Source organism: Geospiza fortis, unplaced genomic scaffold, assembly GCF_000277835.1.
Source record: "Geospiza fortis unplaced genomic scaffold, GeoFor_1.0 scaffold54, whole genome shotgun sequence".
In the NCBI taxonomy this organism is placed as follows: Eukaryota; Metazoa; Chordata; class Aves; order Passeriformes; family Thraupidae; genus Geospiza; species Geospiza fortis.
Genome location: NW_005054301.1, coordinates 16,613,029 through 16,638,372, shown reverse-complemented (window position 1 = coordinate 16,638,372; position 25,344 = coordinate 16,613,029). Strand labels below are relative to the sequence as shown.

Here is a 25,344-nt window from a genome sequence, read left to right as displayed (position 1 = left end):
ACACTCAGATTATTTTTCAAAGGTAACATTCTCTGATATCCATATTCTTTGTGTTGTAAGGACTTTGGCGAATGCTTGGTTTTGGGAACACATCCTGCTCCTTTATTTGGCCTAAAGGTCATCTTCCCATGCCATGTCTGGCTGTATTTGTATCTTCTCTATCTGGTTATCTGATGGAACCTGCTGCTTTGTGTTTTGCTGGATTTAACTGAGAAGTGTTCCCTGTCACAGTCTGTACTCCATCCTACAAGGTGCTATTTCTGAACAGGCTGCATAACGGACTCTGATCAGAGAATTTAGGGATTAGAAAAGGATGGAAAAGATCAGGTGTTTCAGCTAGTTTGTGGTTGTTTGACAGTTGCTTTTTATATTGTATTCTCAAGTTTCTTTTTTTTTAAATCAAGCTAAATTTTATTGTTGTTTGGTTATGTTTTGGGTGGAAAAAACCCTGAAAAACTAATTGTCTGTTTACTAGATCTCATTTATTGCTTACATTACAGTAACACCTACATGATTCAAGCAGAGAGTGAGAATAGGACACTCTTGTGCTTGGTGACCCACAGATCTGTAGTGAGGGCAAGCCTAGGGCAGGAGAATGTTTGTGACCAGGTCTGTAATAAGACCTAAACAAACCTTGGCTCGAGCTCGAGGAGGATGTGAAGCATTCAAACAAACTTGCTGTTGTTTGCTACTGTTCACTCTTTGCAATGGCAGAGGTAACCTTAAATCCTGAAAGGATAAAAGTTATACAGATGAGGAGGAGAATTTAGTATACTTTACACCTCTGCTCTTGTCATCTTCCTCAGAATACTGAAATTCTTGAGCTATTTTCCTGTGAGTAAAGGCAGAATACAGGAAATCATACTCTCACTGAAGAGCTGCCTGAGATCACCGAGGTAGCAACATTTTCACTCAGTGATGCAGTTAGGTCATAAGGACCAAACTAGGCAAGCCTTTGCTGTTACATTGTCAGGTTGCTCTGGGTACATAAATGGTGATGTCTGATGTTTTTAAGGCTCCACTTTCTGAATTCTGTTATCAGATAAGAATCTCAGTTATTTAAAAAAATTAAAATATTGCCCTCATGGTGTGGAGGGAACAGCAAAGCTTCTATCCTCCTTTGAGTTTGCCGTGCCTGAAAGTTCATTAATGATGGGGAGATTCCATTTTGAACTAGTTTATATGTTTCTGACCTTAACAGTAAACAGCAAAGAAATGTCACATTCTTGAACATGCTGAATCTTCACCCTGAATTCTGTACTTTTCTTATCTTGGTGGATGGAGTTGATTTTAACTGTACTTTCTTTTTGGAGGAAAGCAAAGATATTAGTTTTGCTAATAATACACAGCTTTTATTTTATTTGGTTATTGTTTATAATACCCCTTACTTCCTGGTAAGGATTCTTGGAGACAGTTCTTGTGAAGGTAGTAAGATAATCAGAAGTAGTTAAGATAGAATTTAGAAAAATGAGCTTGTTTCTGAAAAATAATAAAATCTTGAGTATGGCTTGTATACCTTCTAATCTTCAAAGACGGGTGGGCTTCCTTCACATTTGTTAATATTTGTAATGCTTATAGTGAAATGCTGTATACTCAGACTCAATTTATCTGCTTTTCAAAGAAACTATCTTGAGATTTCTGAGATTCATAATCTGCTTTAAAAGGGTCTGCATGATTATTGATATTGTCCTGACTTTTCTGTTATTGGTTAATTTGGCTCTGAAGTGTTTGCTTCAGACTATATATGAATTGTGTCCTTTTAAACACACAATAATTTTCTTGCAAATAAACCCGCAAACTTTTCTGCAGTTTTCCAGGCCAAAATTCTGTCTGCCAAATTTCATTCCAGTTATTTTTTTGCACAGTTAGAAGTTTCTCAATTTTGCGGTTACAGAATTGCTGACAAACACAGTTGTATGCAATGGTGTGTATTAGTTACAAGCATTCAGTTCATTCTTTCCTTTTAAGGTCATTCTTTCATTAACTTAGTCTCACTCACTGCTGTTTATGATACCAACACTTTTCCCTTGCTTAATTAATTTCTTTTCTTAAAGGACACCCCTGTCCCAAGGACAGTGTTTGTACTGCAATGCAGTGATACTGCTCCTTCCCTTGCTCCACTAACTGCCAGTTAACCAAATTATTTACATTAGTGGTGCTGCTGGTGGATTCAAAGCCTTCCATTGTTTGGCTGAGCTGTATTTAGTCAGCCCTTGCCTGCTGCCTGCGTGCTGCGAATCCAGCTACGGAAATGACCATATTGCATAGAATCGTCCATTCTCCCTCCTCAGCCTCCCTCCAGCTCCAGCATGTGTGTTTGGATTGCAATATTCCATCTGTGGACTAAATATTTCTCTTAATCATACAATGACTTTTTAAAAAACTCAGAAGTTCATGTGTCTCTCTCTATATTGCTTCCAGAGCTGGTAGGCAACATCAGCATTCCACAGCTGTCTGGGTGAGCCAAATTTGGAAGCAGAGTAAATCCGAGTAGTCTGGCTTTGGATTCATGAAAATAATGCCTCTGGCAGAAAGAGCACTCATCGTGTTCAGAAATGTCCTTTTAGTATTGCCTTCAGATTTCTCACTAGCTGTCGTGGTCTGTGTCTTCAAGATGAGAGAATTGTTTCTGGAATGCTGCATCAGTAAACTTTTAGCAACTGCAACAAGGTGTTGCCTCTGAAACTCCTTTGTTAGTGCATGCAGGAAGTGGCAATTCTAACATGAGCAACGTATCCAAACCTGTCTACCCTGCCCCACATAATCCTCTGTGAAAAAATCCAAAAGTAACACTGACTAAAAGTACAGCACAACACCCTGGTGCATATAGTCATTGGAACATGCTTAAACACAGCACTTCTCTTCCTCTCCCCTCCCTACTCCCCAAAAAAAGAAAGTGCAAAAGCTCTCATTCTGATTAATTTGAAGGTCTTTAGAGCTTCTTGATTCAGACATCCTCTTTAGTACTAATGAGTATTAGTACTAAACTACTAAGAGAGGTCTTTAGTACTAAAGTACTGTAAAAAATAACTTCTGCTGGCTTCTTTCTTGGAGAGGGCTGACTGCTTTTTTCCTGCAATTTTGATGGAGATAGATACTCTGGAAGGCATCTCAGGCAATTATTATTTTTTTCCTAAAATCATCATGATTGTTCTAAAATCACCAAAATTTTATGATGCAGGTTACTGAAGTCTTAGGGTTCCTCAGTTCTCAGTACTGCTACCATGTGCACTGCCTGCAGTATGAGGCAGAGAGAGTTTTCTAAAATCCTTTATATGTTCTCTGTTTAGAACTAGGTGAGCAGCTTTGCCACCAAGATAGAGCTGTGAGCTGCACTCCCTCCATACACATCCCCCCTCTTGTTTGTGAACATATCTCAGATGTTCTGTCCTAGGAGGAGAGAGAGAGACTGAGCAGATATTTTTCCTCTGTTTGGGTCAGGAAGTGGATGTTTGGTGGGGGCTTGTGTCAGTTTGTTCACCTCATCCCCACCTGACTACTTGCTGCTGCTTTTCAGAGTTTCTTAAAGGAAAACACTGTGCAGTGAATTTAACAAGTCCTTTCAAAGAGGCAGAGAGGAAGCAATCAGAACACAGCAGGGTGGGGAAAACAGAAAGCTGCTGTCTTGTGATTAGTAGTACAAAATGCTGCACTTGGAACGATAGTGTCAGGCTTTTGGGGCCAGAATTAGGGCAGGTGGGGATAGTCATTACTCTTATATTATAAATGAATGGCAAACAGCTATTTTAGTATTTCTTTCTGTATCAGCCAAACTAGCTCAATGCTTTTTTTGGTCAGTGAGGGGGTTTCATTTTTGTTTGGTTTTCTTTTTTTTTTTTGTTTGAGCCAAATGTTTAAAAAAACTGCAGCAGGAACTGTATTTCCATCACATGTGTGGCTGAATTGTGTGGAGTTAGGGTCTGAGGCAGGCAAAACTGTGGATCTTTTGAGACGTATTAACTGTGCAGCTCCTTAATTCTAGGCTTTTCATGTGTGGATATTTTTTTCTGAAGTTCTAGTCTCTTGCTTCCTTTAATCTCTGAAATAAAACATTCTTTTAGAGCTTTGTCACACTGAAGTTACTGCAACACAATACAGAATTCAATTCCAAGTGTTTGCTTTAGTACCTTTGACTGCTGTAGGAGCTTAATGAAACATCTGTAAGCAGAATGGAAGCCAGTTTAATATTGCACTCCTATTTCTATAAAATATAATCTCAAATGATCTCAGGCAGGGCATAATACTAGCAATGATGGAAACTTTGCTTGAAGACTGGAAAGGATGGGGCATCTGGTAGGCTCACTCGTGCAGGAGAGAATTCTGGGCTGTGATTTGGATTAAGAAGGAGAACTGGTAATGAGGGGAGCAGCTTAATCTTTGTGCAGCAGTGGTTGCACCTAAACATTAAGTCTGGTTGGTGCATATTTGTTATGACCTTCTTATTCATGCTGGACAACTCATGTATTTTTTTTATTAAAAATTAAATTTTCTTAGCCAAAAAAATCTAGAATTGTTTCTTCTGCCTGTTTTTTGTGTTGAGTTCTTGGTTGGGTTGGGGTTTTGGGGGATTTATGATGTTTTATCTTACTTGTTCTTTTTGAAGAAAGTGGAAAATTCCATAGAAAAAGAAATGGCTTGCTAAGACCTATCTTAGCAAAGGGGAGGCAAAAATATCATATGTGTTTTGGTTATCTTGTTTTGTTTTGATTTTTAATGCCTGACTGAGTATTTTGAGGTGAGTACTTTATTGATCTCAATTAACAGAAACAAGGGCTGACGAGAGGGATCCTAAATCCTTGTCTCTAAGCTTACGGTTTCTAGTATTAAATTCTCTCGTGTTTTAATTAAATACCTTGAAGATGATTAATAAAAGCTTGGCAACTTTGCCTTGGAGGAGGAGAACAAGAGACACCAGCACTGTTCATGCTGAGAGAAGTGTTTGAAGTTTTGGTGCCCAGCCTTAAGAACTTACTAGTTACTTGGCTTTGAAAATGTGACTTCTGGTGCCTTTGTGGCACCCTGGCTTTGACTGCTCAGTGCACAAAGAGTGTGTGTGGAAGAGAGGAGCATATTTCTAGGGCATTCATTATGCAGAGTCTTATATTTTGTGTTGGTTTTGTTTAACTCTGGCTTAGGAGCAATGGTTTTTTAACTTCATGGTATCTCAGGCAATGATGCATGTTTTGACCTGCATGGAATGTGGCTTCCCATCCGTGTGGAGTGACTCATTCCTCACAGTTGTTGGGGCAAAGGCCTTTATCAGAAGGTGTTATGCATTAAAATCTATGAATAAGCTTCCCTCTAGAATTTACAAATTCTGAGCTGGCATGCTTTTTCTGGTCCAGAAAGGGCATAACAGTCACAGCTCTCAACAAGATTTGATGGTTATTGCTCAAAACAGAAGTGTTAACAAAGAATTGAGCTCTAGCCCTGTTTAGGAAGGTTTCAGTGACCACTGAACAAAAAAGAGATAAAATGTCTTCCATCTTTGTCTCGCTTTCCATATACACAATCATTTCATGTACACAGATTGACTGAAGTCCTTGAAAAGAACAGAAAATCTGTAGAAGTTGCATTTAAGGTGTGCTTTGATTAACTTTAGGTTGCTTTATGGAACAAATTCCATATCTGTTACTTTTTTAAAGAGAGTCTGGAAACTTGTGAACCTTTGGTTTTGTTTTGTGTATGTCAATAAGAATGGATACAAATACTGAATATATAGCCTTATACGGGACAAGGAAACCAGCTAATCCTGCCACATGAGTTTTAGGTAATAATGTCATGTGATAACATAATTGTCTTGCCTACTTGGCAGTATTTTTAGATGAAGCTAGTTCAAGATTACCTAAGTAACTTATTTTAGCATTTCTTGCAATAACATGTTAGTAAGATGTCCTTTTATTTAAGACATCTGGAACTGATTGTAGAGTTTAAACATCCTCTGATGCCCTGTAGAGATATAAATAGAAGCAGAAGAGAGAGAATGGCCAGCCTGTCTACATTTGGAGAAAATGCCATCTGGTGCCAGAGCAAGGGTAAAAGACTGCTTGGTTGAAGAACCAGCTAACAAAAGTAAAGAACAGCCTTTTTAAGGCTAAGTGCTCTGTCCGACTTTGCTAATGTATTTTTTATTAACAAAACTACTCAGAGTCTTTAACTTCTCTCTTCTGAAGACTTTACAAACATAGCATTTTGATAGCTTGTCATTCAGGTTTCATATTAAGATTTTTCAGGAATTGAATGCAGAAACTAAATAAGATTATAATTTCCTGGGCTTGTTTGTTTGGAAAGCCTCAGTACGATTAAAGAGAGTTGTGTCTCTAAGTAGTTGAGTTGGTATGTGCAGCCCATCTCACTTAGTCCCACCTGTCTTTTCCCAGTTCCCTGCTCCGCTATGGTGGGAACCTTTCCCTTCAGAGCGCCATGAGCGTCCGGTTCAACAGCAACGGCACGCAGCTGCTGGCGCTGCGGCGGCGCCTGCCCCCCGTGCTCTACGACATCCACTGCCGCCTCCCCGTCTTCCAGTTCGACAACCAGGGCTACTTCAACTCCTGCACCATGAAGAGCTGCTGCTTTGCAGGTGATCGTGATCAGGTAATAAACAAGCAATGCTGCCCTGAGTCTCCAGAGTTTCCATGACTGTTTTGAACGCCGTTGTGAGGGTGGCTTCTTTCTGATTCAGCAGATAACACAGGAAGCAGGGCACGTACAGGCTTATTCAGAACTGTTTTGCAATGTGGGCTCTGAAAGAGGGAAAACATATACCAAAACACCTGAGAAGTTTTACCTGTTGTTTGATGTGATCTAATACTTACTTGGAAGATTACATGCAGAAGAAAATATTTGCTGTCTTTTTAAGTCCAATTAATACAACATTATCTTCCTCATATGATAAGGAAGCATCTTCCTTGCAGTTCAATTTCATTATAGAGTGATGTAGAGGCAATCCCACAAAATATAAGTATTGTGTATTTATAGAGTTATTACTTCTTATTTCAAATTATAATGTTTCTCTTTTAATACTCGACTACTAGATCAGGTAGGATAGGTCTTTGTAGGTCACTGATCTGTAAGTGGTGATGGCAGGTGGTTAGAAAGGGATAGTCTGTTACTTCACTGAGACAGGGCTCTGTCCCTACTACTGACCACAAGGAAATAGGTCACACATAAGTTGGCTAAAAGAAGTTCATATGATTCTAGAGCCAGATATTGTCTTTGGACAGCTGTATTTAATAACCACAAGCACCGTTTAAGGACAAAAGATGTATTTTCAAGCTATGATGGTATCAAACTATGATCTGAAAATTTCTTAACTGTCATCAGCAAAATTCCTGCAGTCAGAACCTGATCACTAATTCTATTGCTGCTGCTGCAGGAGGCAGAGTTGAGCTTCTTTCAGATTGCAAGTAGGAAATACATTCATGTCACTGAACTTGAGCAGCGTTCCTTAGTTCTGAATATTTTTTGACAAGAGTGTGAAAATGTGATAATGAAATTCATTTAAAACAATCGAGTGGCTTACTATAAAGCATGGGAAAACATGTGTTGGTTAGGAAGAAAACCACTGACAATTTGTGGTCCATTATTTAGTCAGCCTAAAGATAACACACTTTTCTCCTCTGGAACTCAGTGTAGAGCTTAAATTATGTGTACACTCTGACACATAAGTTGGCTTCTAATTTTTTATTAAAGATGTAGAGAAAAGTCTTAGTATATGTTGCTCTGCTTTCTAAGGCATTTTCTTATGGGTATGGAGTTATTTTAAGAGGGAGGAGTATGTCTGTTCTGTATGAGGCTGATTTGATACTTCAGGAGCCTGCATTTAAAAAAAAAAACTTTATATACTTGTGGCCGGACAGACCTTCTGTTCAGATAAATAGCAGCAGGTAATGCTGGTAATGAGTTGGAAATCAGCAAAAGACTATTATAGTCTCTCATAAAACTGTACGAAGCTAATAGAGAAGATGAACTTTTCTATGGAATGTTAGAGAGATGTGGAATTTGACATTTAGACACAAGCTCATACCCATCTTCTAACTGGAAGGAAAAATGATAATGAATTCAGAAAATGCCAACACATGCTCCAACTCTATGTCTGAAACTGTCCAGTAATGCTCAAATTCAGTGGCTAAGAGTGTCAACACTAGGGACAGCCCTTATAGGGACTGCCTTCTACAGGGAACCCAATTGCAGTTGCAGGTATATCTAGAAAAGAAGGTTAGAGTTGGAATCTACTGTAAGATAGATAAGGTGAATAAAAAAATAACTTTTTTTTTGAGTTTCGCCCTTCTATACAATGAGTATGCTTTAGCATAATGTATACAAGTCTTCACCCCCGCAAATCGGAATTCATCAAAAGAACAAATAATTCTGTATCCAATTTAATCTGGCTCCAGTTGCCTCTCCCTTTCAATATTGCTGTTCTTAGCCTTTATAAAGAATGTCTTACATTTGAGATCCATGCAAAGTAAGCTTCACAGAATACCTTGCTTGTATTTCCTCATAGGATCAAAATTTTGTGTGGGCTAAGGCTCATTTGAAGGGACTTGTGGGTAAGAAAGTTGCTTTCCAATTGTGAGTGGCACTTGTGGTAGGAAGGCTCCTTTAGTGGTTTTTTCACATTGAACCTCTGATTTTCTCTGTCTTCGATTCTTCTTTTCATCTTTATTAAACTGCCAACTTGATATTTTTTTCTCTTTTAAGCTTTCTTAAATAGGTAGGTTTTACCTTACAGAGCACAGTAAATTAAAAATGGAGTCTCCTGTGTTCAAAAACTGTTATGTGTTGTCTGCACAGGTACTTAATCTCATAAAGTTGCATTTCTATACTATATTTTAACTCTGATAAGAAAGGATTATCCTTAACTCATCACTGTTTAGAATGCAATTGCATTGGGAAAAAAGTGAACTGCTGAAAGGGGGAGGCCTCTCTTGTCCAGCAGAGGTAATGCAAGACCTTTCACTGATACTGCTTCCTAACTTGGCAGCAGCATTTACTTATTTTCCTGGGTTAATGACTTGTACTGACACTCAGAGAGCTCTGACAAGCATTTGGATGTGATGTAGGGATCAGAAGAAGATAGATAGGAGATGGACAGATGGCCTTTCAGCTCTGTGACACTCAGCTCCTCACCGAATTGTAGCCTTTGCTTTCTCTGAAGTTTATACATAGCAAATGGTTTGCTCACAGGAAGTTTTCTTGTAAATCATGGCCACCGGAGTTTAAAACCCCATAGTTTTGGGTTGCCTTTGGAAATTAATACAGTGGTGAAAATCTACTGTAAAGGTAAATAACACCCTGTTCCATAATGGACTGCATTCTGGTATGGCAGAAATTAGCAGATTCTGAGCTGCAAGCACACAACTTAAGAGTTCTTTTGGAGATTGTCCTTATATCTTAAGAAGCCAAATGCTTAAGTTCCCAAAATGACCAGAAGTGTTGTTCTTACTTTGATGAGGTATGTATGTTAAATTGATGACATTTCTTTGCAGAAACAAAACACAGACTACTAGTTGTGGAACAGTTTGATTGGTTTGTCCGTTGATGGGGGTTAGGCTTTCTAATATTTTTCTCAGTATTGTTTTTTTCACTGCTCACAGATCATGATAGGCACTCAAAAGAACTTGGAGCCAGAGCTCCTGATATGTCACTCTAGAGGGAAGCCTGCTACCAGCAGGTGTGCAGTGATCTATATACCACCTCCTTTTACTGGAGCATCTGAGATGCAAGTAGATTGAAACCTCAGCAAAGAATGAAAAAGTATATCATTAATGCTTTAAGGTACCAAATCCAAGACTCCCTTGTCAACTACAATGTTTTTGTTTTCTTCTTTTTTAAGAATACATTCTGAAATCCTTGTGTGATTTTGAGTTGTTGCAGGTATTGTGGGTTGCAGCACAAGCTAAGTGATGGAGATCTTAGAGGATAAAGAGCTTTGTTCCTCTTTGTGGCCTTGCAAACTATTGTTTGCCTCCAAAAGCATTATTGTCCTAGTCCTTGTGAGCCTGATTTCAAAGTCAATGAGCAAGTCAATATATATGTGTGTACATATATATATATACACACAAGCATTTTTCTTAAAAATGCCACAGTCATGCTTTTCTTGTTTCTTGCAACTATCAAAGCTTGAGGCATTGTTTAGCTGATATTTTATTTGCACCCATTTAAACTTGCTTTCATGTGCTCCTCTCAGAATTTTTTCTTTCATCCTTGTCATTGGTATAATAACCTATTTGCATGACACCAATTTTATTTTTCTACTTTTTGAGGAAGATCTCTGATGTTGATTGATAAACAGGTTCAAAATGGTGTGGCATTTGCATTATCCAGGAGCTCCCTTGAGTCATACAGCTGTGAATGAGAGAAAGGGTAAGGTAGGCTGGATGGAGCAAGCATGACACTCAGCTTCCCATTGCCTTTGTTGGCTACAGAGATTTGTGTGAGAACATAATTTATCCATTCTTCTGGGCATCCAGGCCCATAATTTTAAAAACAGTTTATTTATGCACCCAAGTCCCACTGACTTTAGTATGCTCAAGTGTTTGATTATATATAAATATTAAATGTGCGAGACTGTCTAGTCATGTCACAGTGCTGGGTGAGTTTTTTTTCTTCTTATCAGCATTAGAATTTGTGAAATGTTGATTAAATACTGAGGATTTTTAGTTGCTAGACTGGTATAGAAAATATCTTCTTATATCTGCGGATACAGGAAGTATTGCAGGACGTTAGGTACCAAACCAAACGTGTATTTAAGTGTAGGAGCCTCAGGGGCTGTAGTGATGGGCAACAGCAAAAAAAGGCCCAGAAAGAAACCACAAAACACAACCACTTTCCAAACTAAAATAGTCCAAAAGGTTTTCTTGCTCAAGAATTGTTGCCTGTGTCACAATGATGAATGCTATCGGTTCATTCCTGTTTCTCCCTGTGTAGATAATGTGAGGCTCTATAAGGCTTATGGTTGTAAAATCAACTGCATATTGCCTGTTTTAAAAAGGCGGGGGTGGGGAGAAATAACTTGTACCCTGTGAATCAAACAAAAAGTGTCTTGACTCTGGCATGCCCTCAGACATTACATCACCACTCAGCCTTTTCTGTTGACATTACACTGGTAAAGGAGAGTTTCAGGAATGCGCTGCTCACGGTACTGCAAGGCTGCTCCAACTCCCTATAAAGTTACAGCCCTCATTATGTTGAAATTTGTGTTCTGAGTAGCCCTGGTTAGGGACAAGCCAGTTTTTTGCAGGACAGAATTATTACATTAATGTAACTCTTCCAAAAACAAGGTTAGCTGTATAGGTGCTGGGGGTCTTGTATGGTTGTATATTGCCTTTGTAAAGAAAGAGAACTTTTCTTCTGTGGTGTTCTTTGTGTCATCTAATTTGAAGGTCATTTATCACAGGAAGTAATGCTTATCAATGTCTACGTTTGAGAACTAGCAAGAAGAAAGGGAATTATTCTTTTAGAGAATACATTTTAAATTTCCTGTGCATGGAAGACTTCTTAATGAATAGCAGCTTATTGCAGTCAGCATTTCTCAGTATATGAAAAGCATTCAGTGTGCAAATATGTTGCTGTACTTGGATAAAAAGAAAATCGATGTCTTACTCTGTCTTAAATTTTGTTTCTTCCAAGAATTACTGATGACACTGTGTTTTGGGTTTTGCTTTACCTAAATAGCAGTTTAAATTCTATCTATATGCATAATACACACATATAAAGTCCATGCATGAGATTTATCTAGCAGTGGAATTGCTTCTTCATTATCTCCCATTATTTTTGGTAACTGACATTGGGAGGGTCATACTGAAAATGCCTCTTTGGAGTCAAGGTCTCAACAGCAGGAGCTATGAGTTTTCTTTAACCATTCTTGTTCTGATTGCCTCTTCCCCCATTCCTGGTGCATCCTGCCAAGCCCCATTTACTGTTGCCCTTTTCTGAGTTCCTATAAGCCCTTGGGGGAGGATTTTAGACATCTGCACAGCAATACATAAGCCCAAAAGAACCCATACTGAAATTAAATTCTGGTGGAGTGGAACACAGACTCAGGATACTTTGAATTTTGCAGGCTTTGTGTTCCTCATAGTACATCATGGGAGATCTGTAGTTCGTAGCACCTCTCATATGCTCAGATAAATTTGTTGATTTCTTTGTAATGTAATAAAAGTGTTTTCTCTGCCATGGAAATCCTCAGTAAGGATTTTTAAGTTCCTTTTATTCATTAATAAAATTCCTGTTATGGCCTTTCTGCATTACAAAAAGGCAGCTGTAAAAATGTTGATGGATTATTCTCAGTGATGCTTCTGTAAGCATTTGAAACTGTCCCACACAGAGTTGGCTGCTTGTAAGAGTAGGGATTTAGGGAGTGAGAATATAAATTTTTGGCTTTGAAATTTATGTATTAGAAGCAATTTGTATTTCTCCAGTCTGCTGTGTCTCACAGCTTTACTTTCTCCAGTTCGTGAGATAGGCATGCTTCTTACTGAGGAACAAAGCTTCTGTTGTTAAAAAGCCTTTTGGACTCACCTGTTTGATTCTCAGGCTGAGATAGAAAACTTTTAAGCTCTTTTTTTGCCAGTTTCAGCCTCTTGAAAAACAGTCTCAAGGAGTACAGGGTAAAGAGTACAGGCTGTCCTGGCTGGTATGAAAAAAGATGTCTGTTTTCAGTGTTGTGAGCCTTCTTTGAATTTGCTAAGTATTGAAAAAAAAGCCAAACTAATTTCTGCCCCAGAATTTATTATCAAGTAGAAGATAAAAGGTTGTGTGTGTAGATACTTTGTAGGCAAATTATTTTCTTAGCTGTAAGTTCTTCAAAACACATCTCAGAGAGAACTTTCACAGTTTTGTCTCCTCTTACTTTAGGTTTTTTCTTTGAAAGAAGGGAATAAGAGGTTAGTGGCTTGCACAGGTGACTGCTCATTATTTTGCCATCTCCTGGTTAACTGCTGTGGAGAGAAGGATCTCTAGTTGGTGACAATGAGAGCTGCTACAAGGAGGCAGCCACTCTGGCTGGGGCTGCAGTTTGAAGTACCAACAAGGCAGTGTGCCCTTCAGGGGACATCCTGTACTTCCCTTGGGCTGTGCTGGCACCCATCTGACCCTATAGGATCTGGCTGAAATACAGAAATGCCAATACTGTATTGAATGACTCATGACAATTTGTGTGAGGTTTTACTGCTGTAGCTACTGAATCAGACCACTGCTGTTAGGGGTTCCAGTGTTAGCAGAAGACATGTGGGTGGGAACAGACCTGCTGGGGAAGTCAGCCAGTAATGATTACAGCAGTCTGTCAAGCTGTATTCAGTGGGAATTCTATACTAAAAACCTAGATTCATCAACACCTAGATTCACCAACATAAAGGTAACAGCCTGACAGATCAGGAATTGCAAAGAAATTGAAGTACTTGACTAACTGACTTAATTGTTGAACTTAATTGTTTTGCCTTGTTGTTTCCTTGCTTGTTTGTTTCTTGATTCTTTTGGAATAGGAAAATGTCTTTTCCTCCTCCATAGTTGTGTCCCTACCTTGTTTCCTATCTGGTTAGTAGATATTCTAACAATAAAAATGAATTGAAAGTAAATCTGTGGGTTTTCTGCCTGCAGAAAAGGCAGACAACATGAAATTATGATCAAATTGTAAATTATCAGTCATTTTTTAAAATGGAAAAATAGTAGGGGAAGCTTTTTTCATAAGATGTGTAGAGCAGTCTTGACACCACAAAAGGTCTAGAATCAGCTCTAAAAAAAATTTGTTTGTGTTCTGTCAAATACCTCTCATACAAAATGTAATATATAACAAGACTGGTGTTCATGGCTGTAGTTTTTATACACATATATTTATATATACACACATACAAATTACACACAGATATACACATGTGTCTATGAGGGCAGCTTTCTTATGATTTGCTTCTTTTTGTTTATAGCTTGCTTATCCCCCTTGAAATAGCTCCATGAGAAGCAGATTGTCATATTCACCCTGGGATTTTGTTGGGTTCAACCCTTTTGGTTTTCCTGGTGTTTAGTTAGTAGGATGTATCTATGGTACTACTTTGTTTTCAGTGCCTACTTACAGGGTATCTCTCTCCCATCTGTGTGACAGCTGCCCTAATTCAGAATCTTCAGCTTCTTTATTAAATTTGAAATTGGCTGTTAGGCTTAGAAGTTCTTGGAGACAGAGACCTGTCACAAAGAACAAAATGGCATAAGCCCTGTTTACTTAGGAAACCTTTCCTCCTTGGATAAATACACTCTTTACTCTTTTGATAAATATAGTTTTTATATTCTTCATGTAAATGGATTCCTTTTCCACAGCTGATTGCTGTGAATTCCAGTCTATTTTGGACAAACAATGTTTTTCAGACTTCAGTGATGCTTCATGTCAAACTGTGTTTTCCTCAATGCTTATCAGTGCATATTCCACCACAGAAGTGATGTGTGAGTCTCGAGGAATTAAGACTTGAGCCTAGCAGACTGGCTCAAACCAGATTCTTTATCTGTTATCATAGGAAAAGAACCAGAAGTCTACACCCCACCAATTAATTATGTTACAGGTAAAATAAAGGGTCTGTACATCCTGTCTCTTAAAGGACATATACAAAGCACCAGCCTAAATGTTTCAAATATGGATGCCTCTGTGCTTGTCTTGGAGCATGTGGGTTTTGCACTGCTTGAGGAAGCCAAGGGACAGCTCGCTAAAACCCTGAGAAAAATTCTGTCTGCTCTTATCTTTTCTACACCAAGTTTCATTGGCCCCTCTGAAGAAAGGGCAGACATGCCCAAGTGAGTGGGAATTGAGATTTAAGAAGTTTAGTCTCTTTCAAAGCTGTAAACAGCAGCATGAAATTCAAATCTGACAAGCATTTTCCTGCTAGTAACTTGGCAGTACTTGCTTTTAAAATGGTTATAATTTTGTGCCTTTATCTGTTGTTTGTGCATGCATATATATAATATATATATAATTATATGGTGATGGTGCTTTTTGATTTGTGTATTTAAGACAGGCTCCTATATTCTTCTTGTTCTCCCCTACATTAGTAGGGCTGTTCAAGAGACTTGCTGATACTTTTGAAAAAGTTATTCATGTCTGTTAGTCCTTTATCTAGGGCTAAAAGCTCAAAAATCTCTCTGATATAGGTCATAACTAATAGGACATTTTATGGAAGCAGAAAATGTGGATACTGGAGACTAAAATAAGGTGCAATTTAGATAACATTTTATTGAAATAAGCCATGTTTAGTAGCACTGAGGAAATGTAGCTTGTGGGATTTTGAAAGCTTTCAAACTGGCAGTGCTATGAACAAAAAATAAATTCCCTAGAGTGGTAGTACTCTGCAAAATGCAATGCTAATGCTACTGTTACTAGACTACAGAAGCAGATTAGATCTTCATTTATTTATATCAACTGCTGTAATTTCCTTAGGGAGAGAAAAAATGAGAAGTTACAGTGGAATGAGTGGGGAGTGCTAGTCCAATGTAATTATTTCAGATTCCTGATGGTGCTTCATTTTAAGCATTTTATGTGTACTTGAAACCCAGACTGAATTGGTGTTTTCTCCCAGGAGCAGACTCTAACCATGCCTGAGAGTTTTCTTCCTTCTAAGGCAAACTTCTGAATCAGCAGCTCATAGTCATCTGGAAGCCTTTTCCTGTCATAGTTGCTAAGAGCTAGGCATAGAAGCTGACTCTGTCCTTCCAAAAAAATTCCAGTATTAACAGCAAGTGTTTTTTCTGTCTAATCTTGTGGTTGCATGAATATTGTAAATGTTGATTTCTGAAGTCCTGGTCAGATACAGCAGCAAAAAGGCAGACAATGAAACAGGTGGGTTTAATATTGGTCTGTTTTTCCCAGACATCTGAGCTCCTCATGCAGGGTCAGGTTTGATTCCTAATTCAGCACTGCAGTGGTTCTTGAGGCTATGTTCAGCTTGAGTTTGTCTTTATGGGGGAGGGTGGAAGGAGGACAGTGCTTGATGTCTGAGCTATTTAGTTGTCTCTGTGAATGCACTTTTTGCCTCCCCCTGGCTTGCCTCTGTGATTTGATTATCTGGGCTTTTGGTCTTAAAGTGACTGAATAGAAGATACTCTGCTAGGAATCTATCCCCTCAGGACCAAAAATCCTTGTTCACAATTAAAGTGGAGCCTAACCATATGCAGGATGACATTCTTTCATCTACCCTTCCTCAAGCCCTTCTTTTATTTCCTTTCTGTTCCTTCATTTTAAGAAGTCTATTCCATTCTCTCAGGATTTGAGCCTTATTAACTAGAGTTTGGTGAACTTAATAGCAATTATTTATTTTTCTAGTAATAGGGAACTGACTTAGTTTTCTTAATCCTTATTCTACAACTGTGAACTAGTGCAGTGAACTATTGGTTTATTGTTAAATTAGTAATGAATATATCAAAGAGAACTTTTCACAAGTGGTCCTGTAAATGCCCTAGTAACATCAGTCCAGCTGTGCTCTCTACAGGCCTTAGGTTCTGACTGTCTTGTGCAGAGAGTACTAATTGGAATTGAGGATTGTTCTCCAAATGTCATGCAGTTTGTGACTTTGGCAGCTTGGGTGTCAGCCCTTGAAACTTCATTTGGCACATTGTTCTTGCAATGGCTGCAGTCATGAGGTTCTTCTGGCAATCTCTTAGTCTTGACCAGAAAAGCTGCTTTCTGCTTTTCAGACCCATATCACCTAGTCTTACAGGAAAAGACAAATGTATTTGGGAATTCAATCCTATGTTATGAGAACAGCAGGAAAACATGTACCCCAAAGGTATCCTTACAGGGAAAAAGAGCAGAAAACAATGCTGGCTACTAGTGTACTGGCAGATATACTTGGATATTTTGTGGAATATGATCAATTTCTGGTGATTATTGGCAGACCTAACCATCAAAATAAAATTTAATTTTATATTAAAAGTTCACTACTCACAGCACATTGCTTACAACATCAAACTTGTGTACATGACTTTATCAGTTAATGCTTTTGACATTTACTAATGGCTGTTTTGTGTCAAGATTAAAGCCATAAGTAGTTTTTCAGCTCAGATCCCGAGCTGAGCTTGTTTTGTGGCTGGACATAATTGCATTGCAGATGTTTAATTCATTCTTACTTGCTTTCTCTTAATTCACTCCAGAGTACATTAGTGTCATAGACAGGTAGAAGAATTGTAAAGGAAAGGCCTTTTTTTTTAAATTACTTTAGGACTTCTATTTTCTTGATACAAATATACAAGACATCCCTGCTGCTAGACTTAGAGGAAGAAAAAAAATTTAGGAGAGCAAAAACAAACAACCCACCTCTCAAAACCATTTTGTTTTCAAAAACATTTGAGAAAAAGAAGTTCTGGGAGATATGTCTGTAAACATGCAGTTGAATGAAAGATAGCCACCACATAAGCAAAGCCTTCAAGCACAGAGGTTAAAGCAAGCCATGTAATACTGCTGAAACAGACCAAAGTAAAATTCTACAGAAGTGAAAACAAGGGTTTAATCTAGAACACTTCCATAAACAAAAACATTTCAAACAAATTAAAAGATACATCCTTGTTACCACCTGTGTACATCCGGGGTTGCAATCACTACGCCCCACTGATGCCTATGTATAACACAGGAGAAAAAGAAGCAAGGCACTTAGTTCTTCACTGTGTGTTTCAGTGGACTGAAGATCAGACCCTACTATCCCTGTTACTTTGTACCTCAGTGGCGATTGGCTTGCTCTAAAGTAACTGAAGCCCATCCATATTAAATTACAAACTCTTTTACAAAATATTTATGTCTGGTTTGAATCACAAACCAAACTCAACTGTTTTGAGGAAAAACCTAAATCTAAAAGACTTGTGAAAAAATAACGAAGTGGACAGTCCTGGATCTTAAAACAGGAACTCAGGAGTTCCTTCATTTTTCCTACTGGTGGTAGTAGCTTATTAAAGGTTTTTCCCTAGCTAAATGATCCTATAATTAATAAAAATAAATGGAATTTAAAGACTCATACTTATTGGCATTAGGTAACAAAACCATCCTATGGGATCCTTTGGCTTGTCTGATTCAAAGTGAGCGCAGAACATTGACACCTCTAATCTTCCCTGCCTGTTCCTGCCTTGTAGCCTTTCTCTATACAGGGATTCCTTGTAGATGGTAAACAAACCATCCAAGAAAATCTGATGAAAATAACTGTTTCCTCGACACAAATAAATCCACTCCTGATGCTTGGTCCTGGTGGGTGAATGGTGCTGCAGCACCTGCAGCTTTTTTCAATTCACAACTGGACTGGGTTAGCTGCCATGTAGTGCAAGCTACGGTGTACAGCTCAAATGGAGCATTATTTTTCCTCTTTGCCTTTAGTTTTTCTGTAGACCATCTCTCAAAAGCTTGTGAGGATTTAATTCTCTCGTTTTCTCCTCTCCTCCTGGTTGAAGCATGCCAGAGCTCTCTTTCCATCTGCGCTGTAGGTCTGCTTCTCTATATGCACATGCACAGCTTCCATGCGGCCATGTCTGCTGCCCCCCGTGACATTACCAGAGCTCTCAAACAATGTGACCTCTTCACTTGTCCAGCTGATTTCACCTCTGTGGGGAATGCATTTCCCTGCTGTTAGGTACTCTGCCATGGCTGCACCTTCACTGGGCAGGAGAGTGTGTCCATACTTCAGAGGCCTGTCATCCTGAGATGTGTGAGTCCTGGGAAGTCAGCTCCTAGGTGGCTCTGCTTGAGCAGGTAGATTGGACCAGATGACTTCCAAAGGTCCCTTCCAGCCTCATTCCGTCTATGATTCTGTAAACCATTTTAAGGTGCTTCATCAATTTCTTCCTTTAAGTTCCCCAAATTGTGATCACTTTAATTTATGCAAAACCACGTGCTGAGCTGCAGGTCCTGTTGCTGTGGCCTGTCTTGCCATTAGTACTTTCATGATGGAGAGTAAAGGTTTCGGATGGGCATTTTCCTGACACTGTTCACTTCTCCCCTCCTCCTTCCTCTCCCCTGTAACCGAAAGCCCAAGCCTAGTCCACCAAGACAATTATTTTCCTTTTTATTTTGGCAATCTTTGAAAAAATCAGTCAGAAGAGAGCTCTGGATATCACCTGACTTTAGCTGCTTCTCAGAGCAGAGCATCTTCAAAGTCAGATCTGATTGCTCAGGGGATTGTTCAGGTAAATTTTGGATTTGCAAGAGTAGAGATTCCACTATCTCTGTGGGGCTGAGCTGCAGTGTTTGTCATGCTCCTGAACTTGCTGTTCCTTTGTGCTCAGCTGGAATTTCCCTTGCTGTGACTTGTGACTGTTGATTCCTGAGTATCCACTGCTGCATGCCTCTGAGGAGGCTGCTCGGTATTCCTTTGAAGAATGGGAAACTGCTTAGGTCCACTCTGCCCCTTCCCTTTCTCCTGGCTAAACAAAAGCAGTTCTCTTAGGTTTTCCCTGCAGTGCACAGGCCTTCAGATGCAGCAGCCCTCTTGTCCACTTTCTGTCCAATTTTTAATATCACTCTTGTACAGGGGGACCCAAGCCAGACACAACACCCCAGGTGTGGCTTCAAAAATGCCAGATAAGGGGAACAATCACTTGTCTTGTCCTCCTGTTTACACCCTTGACAGTGCATCAAGTATATTGCTTTCTGTGAGCAGTGACACATGACATTTCTTGCACAATTGGTCATTGAGTCTTACGGGACACACAGAGTGTTCCTCTGCAAATAATTTTGGAAGCAGGTTTGAAGGGTCTCACAGACACTCTATTCCTGGCATGTACATAACATGTTTTTTCTGTCCTGTGTACCTCATGTAGGATATCTGAAATCTGTCACTTTGGGGCCCTGTCATTGTTAGTTTATGATATGTGGGGAAAGAAGAAAAAATATGGTCATAAATTCAAGATACTGAGTTTTCTAGGTGTTTTAATTACGAGTCTGTTTTTAGTCATGTGTCCTTGGCAAACTAGTTGCTGCTTCAACAACACAATTTGGTAATAAATAGTAGCAATTGGCAACAATTCTATACAAATGAGACTTTTTTTCCATGTAGCATTTCTTTAACAAAACATATTAGAAGTGCTTTCTTTCTAATTGCTGTGATGTTTCCTATATAAGCCCTAATCCACGGAGTTTTGGCGCAGCAGCTCAGCCTGCTGTGGGCTAACATTTTATGAGCGGTCAAATGAAAGGGGAAGCACATATTCCTGGCACCGTCAGGTCAGCTTGGAAGGTAAATTGCCTAAGTGATTGAACGTGTTGGCTTGTAGAAATAACTTTCTGGCTTGGAAAGTATGGGTTTGAGTGATTCTGCACTAGTGTGCACAAGCTTTTAAAGGAGCTTTTGTTTGATCAGTGCTTCTTACCTGTCAGAAAACAAGCAGAATTGCATTCATAAGTGCTTACTCACATCCTGCATTCTTAAAGATGAGGGGAAAAAGAATGGTTGGATTATGATAGCAGGAAACCAGAGAAGGGATTTTAGTGGTTCGTTATTGCATTTTTGTGATAGGAAACATCCAAACAATGCACTAATGTAATTAGCATTGCAAACAGAATATGTGCAAATTGATAGCCATTTTTTCTGTGATAAGGGTGTATTTTGTATTTATTTGCTTCTGAGTCCTGTATTATTCCAGAACTTGTCTCCTCACTGCTTGGTGTTACTTTGCCTGGTGATTTTATGTTTCCCTGGCAAATGAAAGGCAGAAACCAGTTATATTTGAGCCAAGCAAAACAGAATTTGTCTCTCATCAAAGGTTAGAAAAGGGACAAACTGGGTCCATTTCTTTATTTTTCTTCCTTTCCCCTTACCTAATAACAAAATGAAAACCCCAGCTTCTTGGCTGTATTGATTAAACTGCAATCTAACATTAGTGGAGAAACAGAGATTTATTTATACTGTCTACACCAGTATAACTGGAATTGGAATCTGCCATTGGCTCCATGGTCATTTAATCTCTAATTTGGCAGAGAAATAAACTGTACTCCCTCTCATTTATGGGAGAATAAGTATTTGGAGGCAAGGCAGAGTTTGTGGCCTCTCGGAGCCAAGAGGCGTAAACTTTTTGCCACGTCAAATGTCACCTGTCATTCCAGTGCCTGCTTGTAGTATATTAAGCTCCTTTAAATTGCATATTGCCTGAAGTTCTGCACAATAAAGACATTGTTAATCATTTGTGTACTGCTGAAAAAGGGCAGCCTTCCATCTCTTCAGAGTACCTATGACCAGGAAAAATTTAAATAGTGTGATAAATGGGGCGGAGGGCCATGGCTTTAAACCACTTGAGACTTGCTGACAGTGAATGTTTAGCTTTGTTTTTTGTTTGGTGTTCAAGATTATTCTCAGTGACTGAGTTTTGATGGTCTTGGTAGACATGTCTGGCTTAATGGACAGTAATGGACATGCTCATGTGTAATGGACATGGCAACTCTCTTCTCAGGTAGGTGTTTGATGGAGTTTTCCTTGGTAGTTCAGGACATGAGAAAAACTATGAAAGGCTTCAACATCAAAAAAAGAGCAGAGTTGCAGGTTGAAAAATAGAGAGTGTGATCTAGACATAGACATGCTTATATTAAAGCCAACCAAAATTCATAGCCTTATTTAGGAAACATACATTTTGGGCAGGAGATATTAGATATATGAAGTATGCTTTTCAATTTTGGTCCATTTATGCAGGCAACATTTTTGTGCTGGTACTTCATCCCCATTTAAATGTAAACTGATCAATGAGGTGCAAAGAATAATGCAAATTATTATTTTTTCTCATTTTTGGTTTGGAGGAAGTAGATCAGTTGTAAAATAGCATCATTCAGGTGATACTTTGTTGTAAACTGCTTTTATTTTTATTCTTAACAGTACATCCTTTCGGGCTCTGATGACTTCAATTTGTATATGTGGAGGATTCCTCCAGATCCAGAAGCTGGTAAGTGTTGATGTCATTTTAGATGGGGAAGGAAGAGTTGGGGGGCAGGTGCCTGACAAATACTAAACTGGTATTTCAAAATAATTGCTGTTCTCACACTGTGAATCTAGAGCAACTCTGAGGAAAGCTGGATAGGGAGAGTTTACAAATGCCTGATCCAATGTCTGGATAACAGTGGTCAATGCCATTCGAATGTTTTCTCATAATGATTTTCTATTTTTTTCCCTTCTCATGTAATGATTATTCCTCCCATAATAAAGCTTGCAGCATAAAATGGTGCTGGGTTCACCAGGTGCTCCTTACAGCTCCAGTGCATTGACCTCTTTTCCCCTCTCATTCCCATTATACCAAAATATTCCCAATAATTTCCAGTGCGGAGGAATTATGCTTTTTTACTTTCTGAGTGGAGGAGCACTATCAGCTGGTGGAAAGGACCACTTTTGACTAAATTCTGACCCATTCCCATGCTGGGTCAGACATGGTAAGCAAACAGCAGCAGCACAGTTCTGTATGGAAGTACAGGAGACGGATGTTAAAGGAGAGTAGCAGTGTGGGGGCAGTGTAACAATCCCATTGTGAATGCCACTGTTGGTCAGCGTCTCATTTCATGTGGTCTGCTGAGGTGTAGGGTCTGGCAATATGACATTCTAAGCCATGCAACATCAGCATCTCTCTTCTGTTGAAACAGATCACTGCACTTCTAGAAGGGTGTTAAATTTTAATTGAAAGAGTCAAGACTTTCAAAACTGTACTAGTGTTTTCATTTTCAGTGGCTTTGGCTCTTTAAACTGTACATTTCAGTGATATAAGTACAATTGATGGCTATCCTGTGGTCTCAGACTCTTTAGCAATAGTGAGAGAAAATTACAAGCTATGTTAGAGGTAAGATGAAAATATTTTGTTTCATTTTCAAAGGTTGTTAATAATACCTGTATAATCCACAGCTGAGAGGATGAATGGCCTTCGGTTAATGGCAGGGTTTTGAGGAAAACGTCATTCTAATTTTGGAGTTTTTGCTTAGTTAACCAACATTTCATGTTGCAGTCCACAAGCCCTGAAGATGGTCCTGCTAAATACCATTAGCTTGGCCTTCTATGTTGGCATAGAGTTTATAGAGCTATTGCCCTGCTTTTCTATGTATTTGTGTGATTTTCTTGTACATTTGACACTGATTTACTACTACTTATGGATTTTTTGCCTTTTTTAATGTATGTAATCTTTGTTTTAACATTAGTTATTTATTTGTCAGTTTTATTGTGTGGACTGTAGAATTACATTTTCTGCATGTATCACCATACTGGCCTGACTTCCTTTCTAAAATCTGCATTTGAGATTTTCTGTTTATATGGCTGTGGTGCTCTTGAAAACTTTTTTCCCAGACATCTGCATGTGACAAACTTTTTATCAGGGGCTTTTGCACAAAGATGATAGCTAGTACTTGTTGCGCCTGTAAGCAAAATAATTATAAAGTAAAATAATCTGTTTCACAGTAGTTGTTAAGGATGCCCCTCTGTAAAAAAGATACATGCTTGCAAAAATAGTTGCTCTTTACAAATAGGTGATACATTCTGATCAAATAAATTTACAATTTAATTTGTGATTTACCACACAACAATGTTATATCTGTTTTGGTCAGGTTTCTTGTCTCTGGTTCTTGTAACTTCAGGAAGGGTGTCAGTACACTTGCAACATTTCAGTTACAAAATTAATTACTTAATATCCATTGCCCTCAGTGGTTGCCTAACGAATCAGAAGATCCAGGAGTAGGAATGTGTATGTCTTAATGTCTTGTAACTTGAGCAGTTCTCGTTTTCAAATATTTTAGCAAAACTCACAAGCTTGGTTTTGTTAGACCCAGAGGTCTGCTTCTGTGGCAAATAACTAATTGGGCATCCAGATCACCTGTGATAGGCTTATTGAAGCTTTTCTTCATTCAGCTCTTCTTGAAGGGTTATGCCCCTTTTGAATGTGATGAAATGCCCTTTCTTGAATCTTATCCTGCTGTTCAGAATAATTGCCAGAGAGAGATGTTGCTGTGCTTCCTTCTTGGAGAAATAGTCTTGCCATAGGGATGTGGGGACTTTGGAAAACTTTTGCTTCAGTGGAAAACTCCTTGTTCTTATGTTCTAGCTAAAATAAGAGTGCCTTTGGGTTTGTGATCTGAGAGAGTGGAATGTGGTCTTTGACTTAAAATAGTGTGCAAACTAGACAGGATGATGTAATGTCCTGTACTGTTGGTTGGTATTTTAAATAAAAATATCTCTCTGATTTCTGCCTTCCGGTTGAACTCAGACATTGTGTTGCTATAAATATTTATGATACAACTCCTTTAAATTGTATCAGTTATTTGAAAATAGGGAAGTTTTTTTCAAGCTTTTATCTTTTTAAACAGCTGCATCCTTAACAACAGTTCTGAGATTATTTTTTCTGAGATTGGTGTATTTTAGGTACACCAAGTACTGATTATCCAGTGGTTAGCAACATTAGTAAACAAAAGATGAAGAAAGGTGTAAAGGAACATACCAGTCAGTTACAAACATATTTGAAGTTGGAGAAATGTGGTTGCCTGTACTGGTGTTTTGCCAGGAGAATAGAACAAATTCTGCTGTTTTTTTTTTTTTTCAGATAGTCATAGTTTAGAAGTGTTCTTCCAGTAGGTTGCTTTAAATCATTCCCATAATCAGATGGAATCTGCAAGCAGTTTTGTTTGGTCCAATAATTAGGCAGGATTTTTGCCCCCTTTGGGGCAGGGGGGGTATGTGAAAAAAGGTATTTCCTAAATTGCTTAGGAAGCCACTCTGTTGAAGAGTTTTACTGACTGTCTCCCTCTGTAGTCTTAGATTACTCTGAATAGGCCAGGATTTCCTATGCCAGAAGGTTGGTTGCTTTTTTACCACCTTTTGTGGTTTCTTATAGATGGAATAGTTTGCTCATTTTTCCACTTTCATCTCCATCCAAGTACTATCCAGTTTTCCACTGTGCTTTAGAAGTAATTGCCAAATGTTTCATGAATTTGTTAGCCAGTTTCTTCTTTAAAGTAATCTGTGGAAGGAGCACAGTTTTTTTCAGAGGCAGTTTCTAGCAAAGTTAATATATTAAGTTTGGCAGAAGAAAAGCAGTCCTCAGTTTCCACAGCCTTTACTTGACTCCAATGCAAGCTGGAAGTGAGAAGAGACATCAGTCCTACATGACTTGTCCAGCAAACCTATTAACATACGAGCACTTAAGACATTATTAAACCTAAACATGGCCTTTTAGCTGGTAAAGAATCCCTGTTCAAGACAGAACCTGACATTTCTTGTGGAGTAACACAGGGTTTAGTAGACTAAAAGTTTTCAAAATGGAATTTACATTCCTCGCTCACTACTCTAAATCATCTACGCAACTTTGCTTTTGGAATATTGCTCAAAGCTGCTATGAGGGATATGGTATTATTTGTGATTGAGAAGACAGCTGGAG

At 38.7% G+C, this 25,344-nt stretch overlaps 1 protein-coding gene across 1 annotated transcript in view; it reads left to right on the top strand.

Moving 5' to 3' along the window:
* Window positions 1–25,344, top strand: part of DCAF5 (DDB1 and CUL4 associated factor 5) — a 57,309-nt gene that overhangs the window by 17,800 nt on the left and 14,165 nt on the right. Inside the window, exons 5-6 of the mRNA XM_031065668.1 lie at window positions 6,381–6,594; window positions 21,819–21,885. Coding sequence (XP_030921528.1) covers window positions 6,381–6,594; window positions 21,819–21,885 — 281 coding nt within the window. The remainder of the gene's footprint in view (window positions 1–6,380; window positions 6,595–21,818; window positions 21,886–25,344) is intronic.